The sequence below is a fragment of the Fistularia commersonii genome, chromosome 24 (genome assembly GCF_037954325.1).
Source record: "Fistularia commersonii isolate RoL2024-O1a breed Wild chromosome 24, RoL_Fcom_v1.0, whole genome shotgun sequence".
In the NCBI taxonomy this organism is placed as follows: domain Eukaryota; kingdom Metazoa; phylum Chordata; class Actinopteri; order Syngnathiformes; family Fistulariidae; genus Fistularia; species Fistularia commersonii.
In genome coordinates this window covers 4,280,057-4,296,348 of record NC_141307.1, presented here as the reverse complement: position 1 = coordinate 4,296,348, position 16,292 = coordinate 4,280,057, and the positions used below count along the sequence as shown (strand labels likewise).

Here is a 16,292-nt window from a genome sequence, read left to right as displayed (position 1 = left end):
ATGATATTTGACATTTCCAAGTCATGGTCATGGAAAGTGTCCGATTTTTTTCTGAGGGTGTGACCAGCGTTGGAGAAGGAGGAAAATGGAAAATGCTTCAATCTGAGCACCTCTGAAGTCTGTTTGGACTTTATGTGAGTCGGGACATTAGTTATTCTGGTGCTGCCCCCTGCTGGTGAGCTGGGGTACTGCATGGCTCAATGCGGCCTCGCATGTTTCTCGACCACGCTGCCGCATGTTTCCGCCCGCAGCTGTTAGGTCATGAAAATTCAAGGCAGAAGGTCGGCGCATTGCCTCATTGATATCTGCTCCCGGGAGTCGGGCCTCGCCGCCGCCGCCGGCACATGGGAACGCCATCATTTAACCTTCTAATGGTGTTTTCGGGGGGGAAACGTCCGGCCGGAAGACACATCCATTTAAATGCTGCGTGAAATGAAATCCTCTGCGGTAGGCGGAGTGTGACGAGCCATCGGTAACCGGGGACCGGAGGTGTGTGTGTGTGTGTGTGTGTGTGTGTGTGTGTGTGTGTTCTCCCAAGGTCAGCTTCTTTGTCGGTGACAAAAAGGAACAGCGTTTATCACATTAAGCTTCAGCAGCGAGGTGAGGCTCTCCTCGTCTGTCAGGTATCGATCGTGATTGTGACAAGAAAAAAATCCATCAGCGAGCCTGTCACACACACACACAAACACACAAACACACACACACTCCATTCGCCGCCAAACACTTCCATCTAAAATCAGCGTTTCACAGTAAATATTACTTTGAATTTTCACAGCAGGAGAAATAGCAGAGTTACTATTAGCATAACAATTGTGCTACTTACCTATTTATTTAGGCTGTTTTTACTTGTATACATATATTCATCATAATTTTATGAATTTTCACCTCTGTATGTGCCTGTATTAAAAAAGGTGCTTTCACGCTATGATTAATATTATTATCTTATAATTTATTCTTACTAATATTACTACCAAACTGTTAAGAATTGATAATATTTATAATAATAATACAATTGATGTTGATGAGAATGGTAGTGGCAGTTACAGCAGTGGCAGAAGAAGTAAAATAAGTGGTAGTAGAACTTATTGAACATCTATTAGCAACAATATTGATGAATATATTACATATTTATCCATTCATCCAGTCATTATGCCTACAGGACCCCTCTTAACACAGGTGACAGAGTCCTAAATATAATTTAATTGCTCAGATACTCATAAATACGTCTTATCATTATTATTGATATTATTATTCTTTCTATTTCCAAGGCACCTGTCGAATCAAGGATGTTAAAATAGACCGTCCCCATCCTTACAAGAGTCATTTTTAGCAACATGAATTTCTAGCATACACGCGGATTATCCCACCGTAGCATGCAGACGGCGCAGCTGCGGGCTATTAATAGATCCGAAGCGGCGGATTCACTTTAAAACAAAGGCACGTAGTGAAAAAGTCACCTCCGCCCCGAAGAAATTTAACGTACTGGGTGGACAAGCGGAGGACACCTCACGTCCCAGTTCCTTATTTCTAAATTGTGCTATCGGGAGTTCATCGATGGCTCTTGCCGTTGGCTACTTGTCCCTCTTTCCTCCGCAACAGCGCCCCCTGGTGGCGATTTACAGAATCGCACCCCGTGTCAGGAACGGCGAGCATAAGGTGCCGAGATCGCTTCTGCGTCGGACGACGCCACGCTACTTCCCGCCGCCGGGCTTATGTTTGCTGTGTTTTTGTGCGATGCCGTAGGGCACGTGGGCGGCGATGGTGCCCATCTCCGCCGCTCCCTCCACGTGGAACATCTGATCGTCGAAGTAGATGTGAGGTCGGATCTTCTCCAACATGGGGCCCTTTGGCGCCCCGGCCAAGAACAGGGCCTCGTCGATCTCCAGCCCCCAGGCCCTGAGGGTTTTCAGGGCCCGGATCCCGGAGCTAGCGGCGCTTCGGGCCGTGACCAAGAAGGTCCGGATGGGACAGTCCAAGCGCTGGCCTTTGGCGTAAAACTTCTTCTGGAGCTTTCCAAGCGCCTCCAGGAAGCCTTTGAGCGGACCCTGGCGGGGGAAAGAGGCGGGATTATTACCAGCACAACCACCCCGATTGGCAGCACATATTTTGCAGACCATTATAAGACGCACCGCATTATGAGGCGCTATATCCGTGATCGGGTCTACTATCAAACATAATGTGCACCGCGTTGTAAGGCGCATGATAAAACATTCGGTATATAAAGCGAAACAAAACAATCTGTTCAGTTGAACTGTTCATCTCGCTTTGTTCCCTCGGAAACTCTGTTTGGTCGTCTTTATTCGGCGCAGTTGATCTGTTTGCTTCCTCCACTTCTTCACCATTGATTCTTTCATGTTGAATATTTTCACGTCTTCCCATCATCTACTGCGTGTGTGTGAATGAAAGCCTTGAGTTTGAATTCAACTTTGTTAGCATGTTTCCTAATAGGGGCCATTTTGGGGGGTCCCCATGCACACAAATGTACAGCAATATTATATTGAAACACAGTGCATACAGCTATTAAAAAAAAGTGGTGGAGGTTGGCAGATGAGGTACTGTTCTCTGGTTTATGGTTGAAACCTGAAGTTAGTGTGAGGTTGGAACAACGTTTTATTCCAGCACAAAATCATTAGCTATCTAACGTTCCCTGACGTTGCCCATATTCAACCAAGGACAAATTTCAAGACAACGTCTCCGTGTCAGGTGGGAACGGTCCGATAATCAATCGGGCGGAGCGGCTTGGTCGCTTACTAAAGTCGCATTAAAACATTTTGACAGATTTTTGAGCCGAGTGTATTACATAAAATCGGTCCGTAATCGCAACAAGAATTCATTCATAAGGTTCACCGCTGATTCTTTGAGAAAACGCAAGGATTTCAATTCCACCTTATAGTGGGAAAAATACCAAGTAGGATCAAAATACAACAAAGAAAAGCTGACAATCTAAATCAGAACCGTACTTAACTTCCACCAACTGTTCCGCAACTACGCACATGATCTAGGAGTGTGTCCTCGTTCTCCCTCTCGTGCTCGAAGAACTTGTCCAGCCCATGGGCCTTAAAAATGCGCTCGGACTCGTCGGAGAACAGCACGGCGTCACCGTCGAACGCCACCCGCAGCTGGGACTCGGACACCTCCGTCAGCTTCTCCGGCATGAACATCGTCGCCGCCGCGATGCCTGGAGGACGTAAACGTCACATCGATATGATATAACTGATCAAACTCGATTAAAGATCCTACTTGTGGTCGTTCTCGTAGCCCCCTAGTGGACAATTTTGGAACTGCAACTCAATGGACACCCTCCCTGCAAATGACAGTTCTTGCATAATTTCTTTCACGGTCAGACAACCAATCCTTTTTGTGGGCTGAGAGAAATCACTCCCTGTAACTGCATTGTTGGATTTGCTGAATATTGTGAGCAAAAATAGCAATGCATCTCTGGACACATCTCTCCGGACACACACTCCTAATATCGCTCTGCATTCAAGAGGTCTTCACCGGCTAAATCAGATAATTAAGACCGATTACGCAAAATGTCAAGGACAGTTCCATGGCTTGACGCTGTGTGTGTGACACTCTGGAGTGTGAATGTGTGTTCGCCAAGCAGTCGCGGCATTCGGCAGCTGCCCCCGGGTCGTCTTGAGGTCAACTTGTGATCGATCGGCGTGATCTGATTTCTTATCCTGTGTAACTCTATTCCACATATAAGAGGCCGGGAGAATATTTAAAGTATCGTAACTCGGGGGGACATAAAAGATACAGAAATCTGGACGTGTGTGTGCGCTCACCTTCGGCCAGAGCTTCCCTGACCTTGTCGGCATCGGCCGACAGGTAGAGGTTGGTGTGCCAGGCCTTCAGGTAGCCGATGGGACTGCTCCCGCCCGTCATGCAAAACCTCTCGATGAACAGATCTGGGTGAGGGAGGAAGGCGGGGGATATTTGGAGTTCAGAGCAAAATAAATGCAGATTTCACCTTTTTCAACGCCGGCCTCAGCCATTAAACAACACCACAGGAGGCGGAGCCACCCGGAGGCGCCGGTCCAAAGGCAGGATTAGGCATGTAGTGGGAAGGGGAGATCAGTAAACACACCACGGACTGGAGCCAGGGAGGAATTTAGCGTGTGTTTGTCTTTTGGCTTCGCAGGAGGCTTTCTTTTGGGGGGGTTGGGGGGGGTTACTGCAAAGGAAATGTCAAAATGTTGACCTGCTGTTCTTTTCCTCGCCAGTAGGGGCGCCTCCATCCGCCGCAAACTCAAACAGCCCGTTGACATTTTTGTGAAACCCGTGGAAACACAAACCAGCCCAAAATCCGTATTGTCTTTGTTTACATTTTGAAATAAATGGCGCAGGAAAAAAAAAAAATTGATTTTAACCGCTAAATTTTTCCAGCCGCATTCGCATTCAGCCGCGTGACAGCGTCCACACCCGCCAAAGTGCTCAATTATTAACTCTGGCCTGAAGCGAATAGTCCGGGAGGAGAAGATCAGAACACATCTTCGTCATTTGAGAGGAAAAAGCGCGGCTGGATGATGCTGATGTTCGACCCCCAGCTTTTGAGTGGGAGTCACACAGAGGACACTCTTCTGACTATGGACGTCTTTGTATCACTTCCCCGTATAAATATTGTTTTATAATTTATCTCTACCCCGATTTATTTGCATGGTCCGACAGGAAGTCAGCGGGGCGGCGAAGACGGCGGCGTCGCATCAAAAACCCTCTCTCCGACCGGGTTAATCTCGCCGGGTTTATCCTCGAATGGGACCAAACAAAATAACAAGACAAAAAAGGGAGAAGAGGAAGAGTTGCTTGTGCCTGAGCAGCCGCCAGGCGCCAAAATGGCGGGGGTGATCACAGGGCTCGGGATTAACAGCAGACGCTCCGAGATTTGAACCGACAGTGTATCATCCCTTCCTCTTCCTTTGCATACGGGGTAAATAATCCCTCCAGTAGTGACTGCAAGGCTCGGGCGTCCCAGCGCCACCGTTTCTTCTCTGCTTGTTGGATTAGCTTGAGCCGCGGCGGCGTGTGTGTGTGTGTGTTTACGGTCGTGTGTGTGTGACTCTTTACTGATCTGAACGGTGAACATTACACAAGGTGGCACTGTGTCCCCTTTTTTTTTGTAACTGATTCATAGAGAATTTGAATATTTTAGTCTCCCCCATCCCATAATAACTATGGGATGCATTGCATATTTCACGCCTATGTGAATCCGCGCTGCTCTGATTTCCTGTGTGAACGATGGGGTTCCACATGAGAAAACACTCCTGTCAGTCCCCGCTGCGAGATGCATGAAATTTACCGTGTGTGTGTGTGTGTGTGTGTGTGTGTGTGTGTGTGTGCAGCTGGCGCTAATGCTCGCGCGGTTGAAGCCAGGGTTCCCCAAAGGCAGACGAACCCCTCATCTTGCATTCACAGGGTGAAGTTTTTTCTATTATTGCGGCCTGGCTCCGCAAGCCCCGCCTCTTGGTGACATCACAGAATGGCTCGGAAGGTCAAAGGTCAGGGGACTGTTTAAACGCCCAGAGACGCTCACGCTGGGAGCCACCGGAGAGATCTGACGGGGGGGGTCACGCCCCGACCTGTTTTTGTTTCGGTGCCTCTTGGATTATTGCTCATCCCCGGGGAGCGGAGGGGTGTAATCGTGAACTCACTCAAAACAGGAAGTGGTCTGCGACGGCGACGTTTACGGCCGGGCCGCGAGTTTTTTCCCAGGAAAGGCTCCCTGTTAGTCAGCTGCTTAGGATTATCTCGCTCCGCTGCGTTCGGATATCAGTTATCCCGATATTAATAAGCGTCCTTTAAGATGTCGCCGCGGGAATCGAAACACCAGATTAGCACTCAAAGTTCACCAGACCTGAGAATGTGTCTTGAAATTTCAGAAGGTCAGGCGCGGTGACATCGAAACATCGAAAGAAGTTCATTTGAAAAAGACTTCACTGCGAGGAAGCTTCAGGCTGCGGGATCTATAACTATTATTATCTGTGTTTATATATATTCATATCTATATTCTGCTCAAAAAAAATAAAGGGAACACTTGAACAACACAATGTAACTCCAAGTCAATCACACTTGTGTGAAATCATAGTGTCCACTCAGGAAGCAACACCGATTCATTTTGACTTGTTTTAAGGACATTACATCAAAGTTGGATCAGCCTGGAGTTTGTTTTTACACTTTAATTTTGAGTGTGATTCCTAATCCAGACCTCCATGGGTTGATACAATTGATTTCCATTGATCATTTTTGTGTGATTTTGTTGTCAGCACATTCAACTGAGCAAAGAGCAAAGTAATTCATAAGAATATTTCATTCATTTAGATCTAGGATGTGTTTTTTAAGTGTTCCCTTTATTTTTTTGAGCAGTGTGTATATATATATATATATATACTTTTTTTTTCATACATGTTTTTACATAACTTTAACTCTATTTTTATTTATTTATTTTGATCTTCTTTTCCGTTCTTTTTATATTGTTCTTATATTTCACTATTTCACTATCTTTATTTTTAAATAGTTGTATTTTGATTCCCTCCCCACTTGACTCTGCAGCAGGAGCTGATTTCAACGAAAAGATATTTCCCCCTGGGGGGATCGATAAAGTATTCTGATTCTAATTGCATTTTAACTATTAATAAAAGATAATATAAGATATTCTTTACTGATCCCCTCTTTTTTTTCATTCTGTTGTCTATTCTTATCCTTGTTGTTCACTCTGCCGTTTGTTTATTAGTGGATATCTTTTGCTATCTCGATTTATATTTATACTCATATTTATTGATACCGTCATTGTTGCGCTGCTGTGATAAAGAATTTCCCCTATGAGGATCAATAAACTATATCTTATATTAATAGTTAATACGCAATATTAATAGATCGGGCAGCTCGAGCCTTCCGCTCAATGAGGCCTTTTTCATCAGGATCAGGATCGACCAAATCTTAAAACCCGAGTGTATTTGTGCATTTTTATGATTTAAGAAAAACAATCCAAACCGCAGCGGCGGCGGTCAGGACCCCTGCGGGACTCACTGTGATGGTTGATAGTGTTGATCAGCCGGATTCCCACGTGCGCGTGGTTGTACGTCACCAAGACGATGTCAAACAGTTCCTCGCTCTGCGGATACAGCTCCCGCAGGCGAGCGTTCACCGCCTCCAGAGCCTGTCAAAAAAAAAAAAAAAACGCACATTATTTAATTTATGTGCTCTTCCTTGCATTTTACCCGTAAAACGCGGCGACCTGGACCTTGACGAAGGGGAAGGCGGGGCCGGGGTCGAAGGGCTCGTTCTCGTGCTCGATTTGGTATCTCAGGTACTCCTCCACGCCTTGCTGCTCGAACACCCTCTGTTCGCGTTCGGTCCGGAAGAGAACGCGGGAGGAAACCGCCACGGTGACGGCGTTTTCCGGCTTCGGCTGCAGGAAGGGAGAAAGAGAAGAGGAAGGACGCTTGGGAAAAGGAGAAGCGAAAGTGTAGAGGGTTTCCACTTTGAGGGTTCCCGGAAAACCCGTGGACTGGGAGGGGAGGTGATACGGATAAACCCCGTGATAGCGGTTTTACCGCGCCGCTAATTTTAGCTTCCTTTTAGCTGCAAGTATCATAATTCACATGACGTGCAACATTATAATCCACGCAGGACGAAGCAAAACGAGGCATAATCCGTGTTTCGGTCATGCTAATGTGCTCCAGTTAGCTTGTAGCCGTGCAGAAATCTCTCATCTCCACATCCTCGGCGCCCACTTCCTGTTCGCACCCCACGCCGCGCACCTGTCATGTGTTAGCTGACTTGTGGCCGCGCTACGTCTGCAATCGTATCCTCGTGTTCCGGGGTATTTCTCAGTTTGATACGCCGCTCGCCATGATTCCGACAAACTTCCGCGGAATTGGTGTTGTTTACAGATCATTTCCTGTCGATAGCCTGGACATCGCAGGCTCCTTTTTATAAAAGAGGGACGGGTTTTCGCAAGGGTTGTGAAATAAAAGTGCCGTCACATGACTGATCCCCGGCTCCGAAAAGGCTTCGGAGGTGATCGCCGGATTTACGCGCTGAACTGATTTACGAGCCGCATCCTCGCGCTCACATGATCCGGAGGGGGATCCGAAGCGCGCCGGCCTCATGGTTCGGGCCTCAGGTTGCTCAACGTTTACAACCCGTCTGGGGTGGGGGCTTTCCAGCCGAGGCAGACGACCTTAAACTGGTTTAACTCCCCGCGCTCGGTCTATTGTTTTCCGCGTGTTTATAATTCAACCCGTCTGTTTGGGCTGAAATAACAACAAAACGCCTCAGACTCACGGATACGTCTACAAAAAGAAATCTGACATCTGTTTAAAGCAGTCTTTTAATTTATTTATTTGATTTTTTTTTTTTTTTAACCACTTTTATTTCTAATGTTTCTTTTACATCTGCATTTTGCATATATTGATTACTAAATAAATACATTTTAAATTAAATAATAAATTTAATATTAAATTAAAATATATTTTAATTATTGGGATGACGGCTTTACTTAAACAAAGAAAAGCGTTACAAACTGTACATCGTTGGGTGGGTCGTCTCCAGCGCCTCTGTTGCAATTATTTGGCAAAATCAAAAAGTTATTTGAAATTGTTTTTTTTTTTTTTTAAATCAGCATGTGAATGTTTTTCAAAGTTCACTGTTATTCTCTAATCTATTTGAAAGTAATCATCTTTTCTTCACTCCTGCACAACACCTATCTTACAACTTAGCATTCAATATTGTAAGTATATTATTATATTAATATTATTATGTATTGTATGTATGTTATTGTGGTATTTATGCTCAGCTCTCATCCCAAAACTTAGTAAAACTGAGTAACCGGGTTCACCCAGGTCAGGGGTGAGCAATCATTTTGGCTGGCGGGTCATATTTCTTTTTAAATTTTCATGCACGTTCCAACTCGGTAGCATGTAAATTGAACAAAATGAAAAACTGAATGGAAATATTTACATTTTTTGGCATTTTATTTCAACATTAAAATCATCAATGATCATATAAATGTACCGACATTACTTTGTATGTGATCGTCCATACAAAATTAAACAAAAAGGCAAAAATAAGGATTGTCTAAAATCAATATCGATTGAAGATACCCGATAAAGATAAAAAAAGGTCTGATCCAGGTGGGATGTAAATAATCTAATAGTGTGTGTGCATGTTTTGCATGCATGACGCCGGGATCTGTAGCAAAAAGCCTGGTCATAATGATAATTAGCATTTCTGCGGCGCATCGATGCTGAGCTAATAAGGCGTGCAGAAGGGGCGGAGCCATGAGCAAGGCGTGTCGCGGCTGAATTTGTCATTATTTGTGTTTTCAGCCGCGCGAGACGGATGCTTGTTCGCTCCCTTTGCATCACCTGATCGGATATTAATTTCATCAGATTATGGAGTGCAATTCAACTTTACGTGCAGTTTCGCTTGCGTCTGCATCTGACTTGAACGTTTCGGATCATTTTCCACGCATAAACCACACGGGTCGATCAAAAGCCATGCTTTATTTTTGAATAAAACAAACAAATAATGCAGTGACGGACGCCGCGGGATGGGAAGTCCGTCAGGAGATTCAGATTTCTGTGTTGGACTGAGATCGGAATACGGCGTTGGGAACTTGCAGCTGGGTTTATTGGGTTTCCCGAGCTCGGTCCGGCCACAGAAATCCAAGATGTGAGCGTCACTCACGCTGGGTTTTTATTGTTAAAAATATGTATATGTTGTTAGTAGGTGTGTCCGTGTTCATGCAGGCGCATCGACAGCCGTCACAGTGGAGGTTAAAGGAGGGCGGGAGGTCAGAGGTCAACGGCCAGGACCCTTTGGCCGAAAATACTTACGAAAAACACGGCTCCTTCCACCTTCCGGGCTCGTCTCCCGGTCACCTTGGCAGAATGACAGCGGGGTTTTACTCAGCGGGGAGAGAACAAACCAGAGCGTGCACACACACACACACACACACACACACACACACACACACACACACACACACACACACACACACACACCTCGCAAAACTCCCTTGTTTCACACATAAATAATGAATTCTGGTCCAAATACAAATCTCGGGAATCAAATGTCAGGGAATTTAGTACTTATTTAAACAATACATATATAATTGTATACAATTATTTTATAATTGAAAATCGGGTATAGTTTTATTTTTATAAATGGGATTTAATTATCATAATTCATATTTTCATATTCAATTATGTAATACTGTATTAATTCATATTTTAATATACATTTATTTTAATTGATATTAATCTATATTTTTTACCATTTTTATTTACATTTATAAATATTTTTAATTTAAATATTCAAGCTATACATATAATATGGAATGCATTTTTCACCACATTTTTTAGAGTTTTATTATTTTAGTTGTCAAATCGGGCAAACGACTTTGTCATTTATGATAAGAGCATCGCCACCGTGGAAATGGTTATATTCTTCTGCAGCTACTAGTTAAGTCCAGTTGATTTCCTATCACTCTGATATTTTTATTTATTAGCATTTATATTTTTATTTTTATGAATATTTTCAAGCAATACGTGTACACAAAATATTTCCCAAATATCACATTTTTTAGGGTTTCATCGTTTAAGTCATCAAATCGGGCAAACTACTTCATCATTAACTATCAGCAGCATTTGCCGATGAGTCTCAGCAGCAAATGAGGAGAACCGGCGTCGACTATTTCAGTCAGAAAACGACGAAAACCCGTGACTCGTGCCCTCGGACGTCTGGACTCGTTCTTGGAAACGTCTCTTCTGTTTGAGTCGCCGCGCTCTATGAATAACCCGTCCGTCTGGGAGAATCGAGTGCATAAAGGGCTCGGCGTGGCGCCGGGATCCGATACCGCCAGTGTTTATAGCGTGTCCTCTCTCGGCTCTCTGGACTTTATAAAATGCTTATCGGTGCAAAATTGCTTATTGCTGTTTAAGAAACACGTTTGCTGTTGTTCTTGCAGGTCAGCTAATAACGGTAAAAACGGATAAAAACGTATTTGGCCTGATTCTGTGGGCTACCTTAGAAATGATATGAATATGCTCTTTATTTATAATATCCTCAATGTTATTTTAAAGAAAGAGATGCGGTACAAGAAAGAGATATACTTTTTAAGCTAACTAGACTTTTTTTTAAGATAAATTTACACTTTGTACTGTTAAAATTAAAAAATCAAAAAAAATTAAAAAATTCTAGAGACAGCAATTTAACAATAACAATGTTTAGGGCATTTTTGATTGTGAGTAAATGAACACACTGATGTTCAATTAGGCCTAAGACAATAAGTATGTAATTATTACACGTCATACTGACTCATTAGCATAGAATAAATTAAATCGAATTCATTTGAATAAAATTAAAACTTCAGGGGCTAAAAAACAGTATTTTAGATACAGCACTCACATGACCTCTGACCCCTGTTAACCCCTGAATGCCCCCTGTCACCAGTTATGTAATACCCTCATCCTGATTACATCCACCATGCATACCAGCAGGAGTCGGACCGTGAAGCATGTTTCACACACACACCTACACACACACACACACACACACACGCAGAGAGGCGTATGGGTTTTCCAGACAACGCACTATGGCGTTGTGGTGAGTGTGTGAGAGCTGGGGAAGCCATATGAGACGATGGGGTTGATATTTATAGACAAGTAAAAGGCCAGCGATGATGCAGTCTGAGGCAGGATAGTGACGTGCGGCCGTGTGATGGACGGTCGCGGGAAACGCCAGCTTGTCACTTCGTAAAAGCTGAAACCGGGAGATAAACCCCTCCGGGAAACATGGCAAGGGCAAAGGCGGATTTTCAAAATAAAAGCACTGTTACGGAAACAATGACTTGTGGATTGGATGTTTGTGAGCGTTGCGTCTGGTGGCGCCGCCGGGCTCAGCGGCTTGAAAAGCGTCGTTTTCAGACTCGAGCCGGAACAGGTCAAAGGTCGCAGATGATGAAACGGAGGATCAACCTCCTTGGCTAATTGACTATTTCGGTAAAAGTACTCTCCGAGGAGTTAAATTATCCAAAACTCCATCACGCAGACCTTCTCCTCCTCCGTCCTCATGGTAATTCACCGGCTCATTTCCATTCAAATGAATACGGCGGTCATTTCATTAGATAAGTATTGAATACGTTCTCCGTGTCTCAGGTATTAATGAGACTCTTATGGATGAGTAAAGTATCCCATTACCCAGAAACCCTTGGGGTTTGGTGTATCATCTATTCGTGCCGTTTTCCGATTTTACACGAAAGGAGGCAGACATCTTTCCCCGACGCATCCCAGGTTTTAACGGATTATTCCGACTCCGCGTGAGACCTTCGCACTTAATACCTCCGGCAACCCGTCGTCCTCGTATGAGTACGCTGTCGCTTCAAGTCACCGCCCTGATACTTCCTTCTAAAGGCTGATTCTTCTCAAAATCCTCTTGTTGTGGTAACTAGACTCAATTTCTTCACTTGTTTAATGCTTCCCCTAAATAGCCGCCAGGGTTGGGGGCGGGTCCAGGTTACGATGGCTTGTCATCCAAATGTAAGAGTTGTTCAGCAGAAACTAGCGCGAAGGGGGTTGTTATGCTAACGGGGGAGTCGTTAGCTTGGAACAGAGGTACAATTTGTACAAACAAAGGAGTGCAACTTGTTGGATCACATGGACTGAGGCTCAGGTGGAAGTTCTGGTGGTGGATCCTTGGAGGGTGCGGATGGTTTATCCATCTCGGTATTGATCCAAGTTATATGCAGGTGAAAGGTTGTGCCTAAGGCCCCCTCCTCTGTCCAGCGACGGTTTTTCCGTTTTGACAAAGACGGCTTCTTTGACTCCTTTCTCAAACTATTTGTCTTCAATGCGGATGTTGCGGTCTTCAATGAAGGTCCTTGTCCTTCAGGTGTAGTCCTGTCCTGAAGGGCTGGCTCTCCTGTGTTGGCCCATCCGTTTAGTTTCCCCGGTGTACCGTATTTTTCGCACTATCAGGCGCACTTAAAATCCTTAAATCTCAAAAATCAGAGCTGTATGTATGAATTCTTGTTGCGTTTACTGACCTTGAACCAATTTTATGTGGTGCACTGCGTTCAAAAATCGGTCAAAATGTTTCAGCGTGACTTTGGTAAGCAACGAAGCCGCTCCAGTTGGTTGATTATCGGACCGTTTCCAACTGATTCGGGGATGACGTATTAAAGTGGGTCCGTCGGACAGCGTTGAGATACCTAATTATTTAGCGCTAGAATACAATGTTCTTGCAACCTCACATTAACTTCAGGTGTCTGCTATCGCTGCAACAATAAACCAATCAGAGAACAGTAATTAATTCCACCACTTTTTGTCTCATACTGTGATTCAACATTATATTACTGTACATTTGTATGTATGAGGACCCCAAAAATAGAATAAAGAATTGATAAAAGTTCAACTAAGCTGTTCCGTTTTGCTTTATATATGGTATGTTATATATGGTATGTTTTATCACGTGGTGCGCCTTATAGTCCTAAAATACGGTCAATGTCATGACAATCGTCAGTGCAGGTGACAGAATACAACACGCTTGATCTTTTGGTTTTCGGGGTTTGAATTATTTGGCATTTGATGAAATCCCTCTCAGTCTTTCCGAACACCGGCAACATAAAGTTTGACGATGATCTGTTTGTTATTGTCTTCTTCTGTTCTCTGCGTCCGGTTGATTGGGGAAGCCACACGATCTCAGGGCTTTCCGAAAATGTTGGACCTCGGCGGTCGGCGGGATGATCTCGTTCCGACTCCCCGTAGTTTGTGCTCGAGGGGCTGTTGTGAGCCAAAGAGTCGGTCGTTTCCTATGAATCTCGACGTCTTACTCTTACGCCGAAACATCTGTGCGCCCTCTAGTGGCGGGAAATATGAACGACACGAGAGAGCGAATATCTCAGAATTACGCGTGGATGAGAGGGTGAAGTCAAAGTCTGATTTGTTTGCCAATTTCTCCACATGTACTAGACATACAGAGGAGTTAAGAAGTTTAATCAAGAAAATAATAATACAGTGCATCACAATGATAGAGTGCAAGGTGAACGGTCTCTATATGTGGCCCTACGTTCGATCCAGGGTGAAAACAGGGAAAGTCGGGATAAACTCCGGCCCCCCCGCGATCCTGAGTGCAGGATAAGCGTATAGATAATAAATGAATGAGTGAATAAATGAATCCTCTTGGTTATTCTGATGATACAGTTCATTGACCTGTTCTGGGTCCCGCTGAATATTAGAAAAACAAGACTTCAGTCTAAGGAGGTTCTTTCTTTCCAGGATAGTGAAAGTGAAAGTATAATGAAGTCTTTTTACCTCCATTTTTCTGTCTTTCTCAACCTTCTGGTTTTGCCGGGTGTCTGATGCTTTATTTTTGTCCCCTTCCATCTCCATCTTGTTTGACTTCCCGCCGGTTCGTTTTCTCCACGCGTCAGTTTTCCTCTCGCCGTCCCGTCTGCTGTCATCGCGTTTTCAAACGCGAGCTTGGCCTCGACTGCGGTTGTGACGTCACGGGCAAACAAACTTAGCTGAGATAAAGCCCGAAACCGAGGAGGACGAAATCCACAGGAGGCCGCGTTCCCTCTATTTCCAGCGCATTGGATAATTACCCGATCATCCCCGGTTATTAGTTTTCTAACCCTGGCATTATTATGTTACCGTCCAATGTCAACAGGTAAACAAACACACACACTTTTTGACGCGGCTTCTCTGAATCTAAATACGGCAACGTGACACACGACCTACTCGGCCGCGTCCGTTTAGGCCCGTCTGACTTTAATAGCTCGGGAGATAATGCTGTAATATATGGATCGCCTGCGATCCGGGTCTGAAAATACACCGGCGCGCTCACGCTAATCCTCAAGTTACTCAGCTTTTGTCCGCTTGTAGCGCGCAGGATATTCCCCCTGATAAAGCCCTCTCACATGCTGGCGCCGTTTCCTGCACTCCTGCTTCCTGTGCCGGTTCCCGAAGCTCCCACCCTTCACACTTTGGGTGGGAAAAAAGAAGTTACGGTAAATCATCCGCATCCTATTTTGAAGGGGTCACTTGGAAGCTGGAGTCAGCCGGCGTCTTTCAGACGTGAACGTCTGACCCCGGCGGGAACGTGGAGTCGGAGGAGCTAAGTGGAGGTGCGCTCAGGGTTCTTTAACTTCGGATGAACTGCCGAGAGCAGACGCCGGGACTTACTTGTTTGGGTTTGGTGGTGAGGCCAAGGTGGTCCTCGTGGAAATCTTCCTTCTCCTCCCATGATCCTCTGTTCTCGCCGTTGGAGGAGGAGGGAACTTTGAGCTCCCCGACTTTTCCGCTCATCTCCAGGCTCATCCTCACCATAGAGGCTCCCGCTTCCCGGAAATGCACCCGGCTCCGTCTCGGGGCTCGGACAGGACGCGGCCGGGCGAGCGCGGACGTCCCGCTGCGGTTTGGGGCATTTATGGAGATGGAGCTCGGCGGCGGGGGGGGGGGGAAGGAACCGTGGAGGAGTTTCCACCTGCCTTGATGAAGAGCCGCTCCCTCACGTTCACTTCCCCGGATCCTGTTTTCCTTCTTCGTGGCTCGGGGGTATCGTCTATCGCTGCGTCAAAATCCCAAGGTCTTAAAAGCTGGAGAGGCACCCTCACGCTGACTCACCATTATCACACACACACACACACACACTGCTCCTCTGTTGTGCACACGTACACACTGACACAAACAGTCAATCCTGTCAGTGTGTTTCAGGCTTCAGTCCATCTGCTGCTCTCTCTCTCTTCTCGCTTTCCCCTTCTCACCCCCCCTCTGTTCCTCGCTGTCCCATTCAATCACTTTCTCAGCTCCCAGGCTTCACCCCCACCCCTCAACCAGCCGGCCAATCATAGCCCTGAATACTCACTGATCATAGCCCCGCCCCCTCGCCCCCCCCCCCCCCCCCCCCCAACCCCGCTGCCCCCTTGTTGACGTTGAAATATCTGGCAAGCAGCACGCAGGAAGAAAAGATAGCTGCACAGTTGCCGGTGAGGGATTGTTAGCTGCATGCTAAAGCTAATTCTGAACCTTTAATGGTAAAGCTAAAAAAAATGCAAAAATATAAACATTATTATGTATACACACTCACTTTTCTGTCTTTTCTGAGGCTGCTAAAATATCAACATTAAACACCTACATTCTTGGTATACATACATATACCACAGTATAGGCTATATGTGGTACATAAAATTGTCTTCAATATGTATAGATAACAATATATAGTTAATTTTTAATCTTTAATTTAATTTTTGTATATATATATATATATATATACATATTTGTACTATA

At 45.1% G+C, this 16,292-nt stretch overlaps 1 protein-coding gene across 1 annotated transcript; it reads right to left on the bottom strand.

Annotated features, from left to right (window-relative positions):
• Positions 1–798: 798 nt before the first annotated feature.
• On the bottom strand, positions 799–15,781 carry nt5c1aa (5'-nucleotidase, cytosolic IAa). The gene is made up of 7 exons (XM_086171445.1): positions 15,189–15,781; positions 9,840–9,884; positions 7,241–7,408; positions 7,027–7,156; positions 3,789–3,911; positions 2,994–3,178; positions 799–2,045 (listed from the first exon to the last, which is right to left on the bottom strand). The coding sequence occupies exons 1-7, from the start codon at positions 15,330–15,332 to the stop codon at positions 1,692–1,694; spliced, it is 1,149 nt and encodes a 382-aa protein (XP_086027571.1). The 5' UTR covers positions 15,333–15,781; the 3' UTR covers positions 799–1,691.
• Between the last annotated feature and the right edge of the window lie 511 nt (positions 15,782–16,292).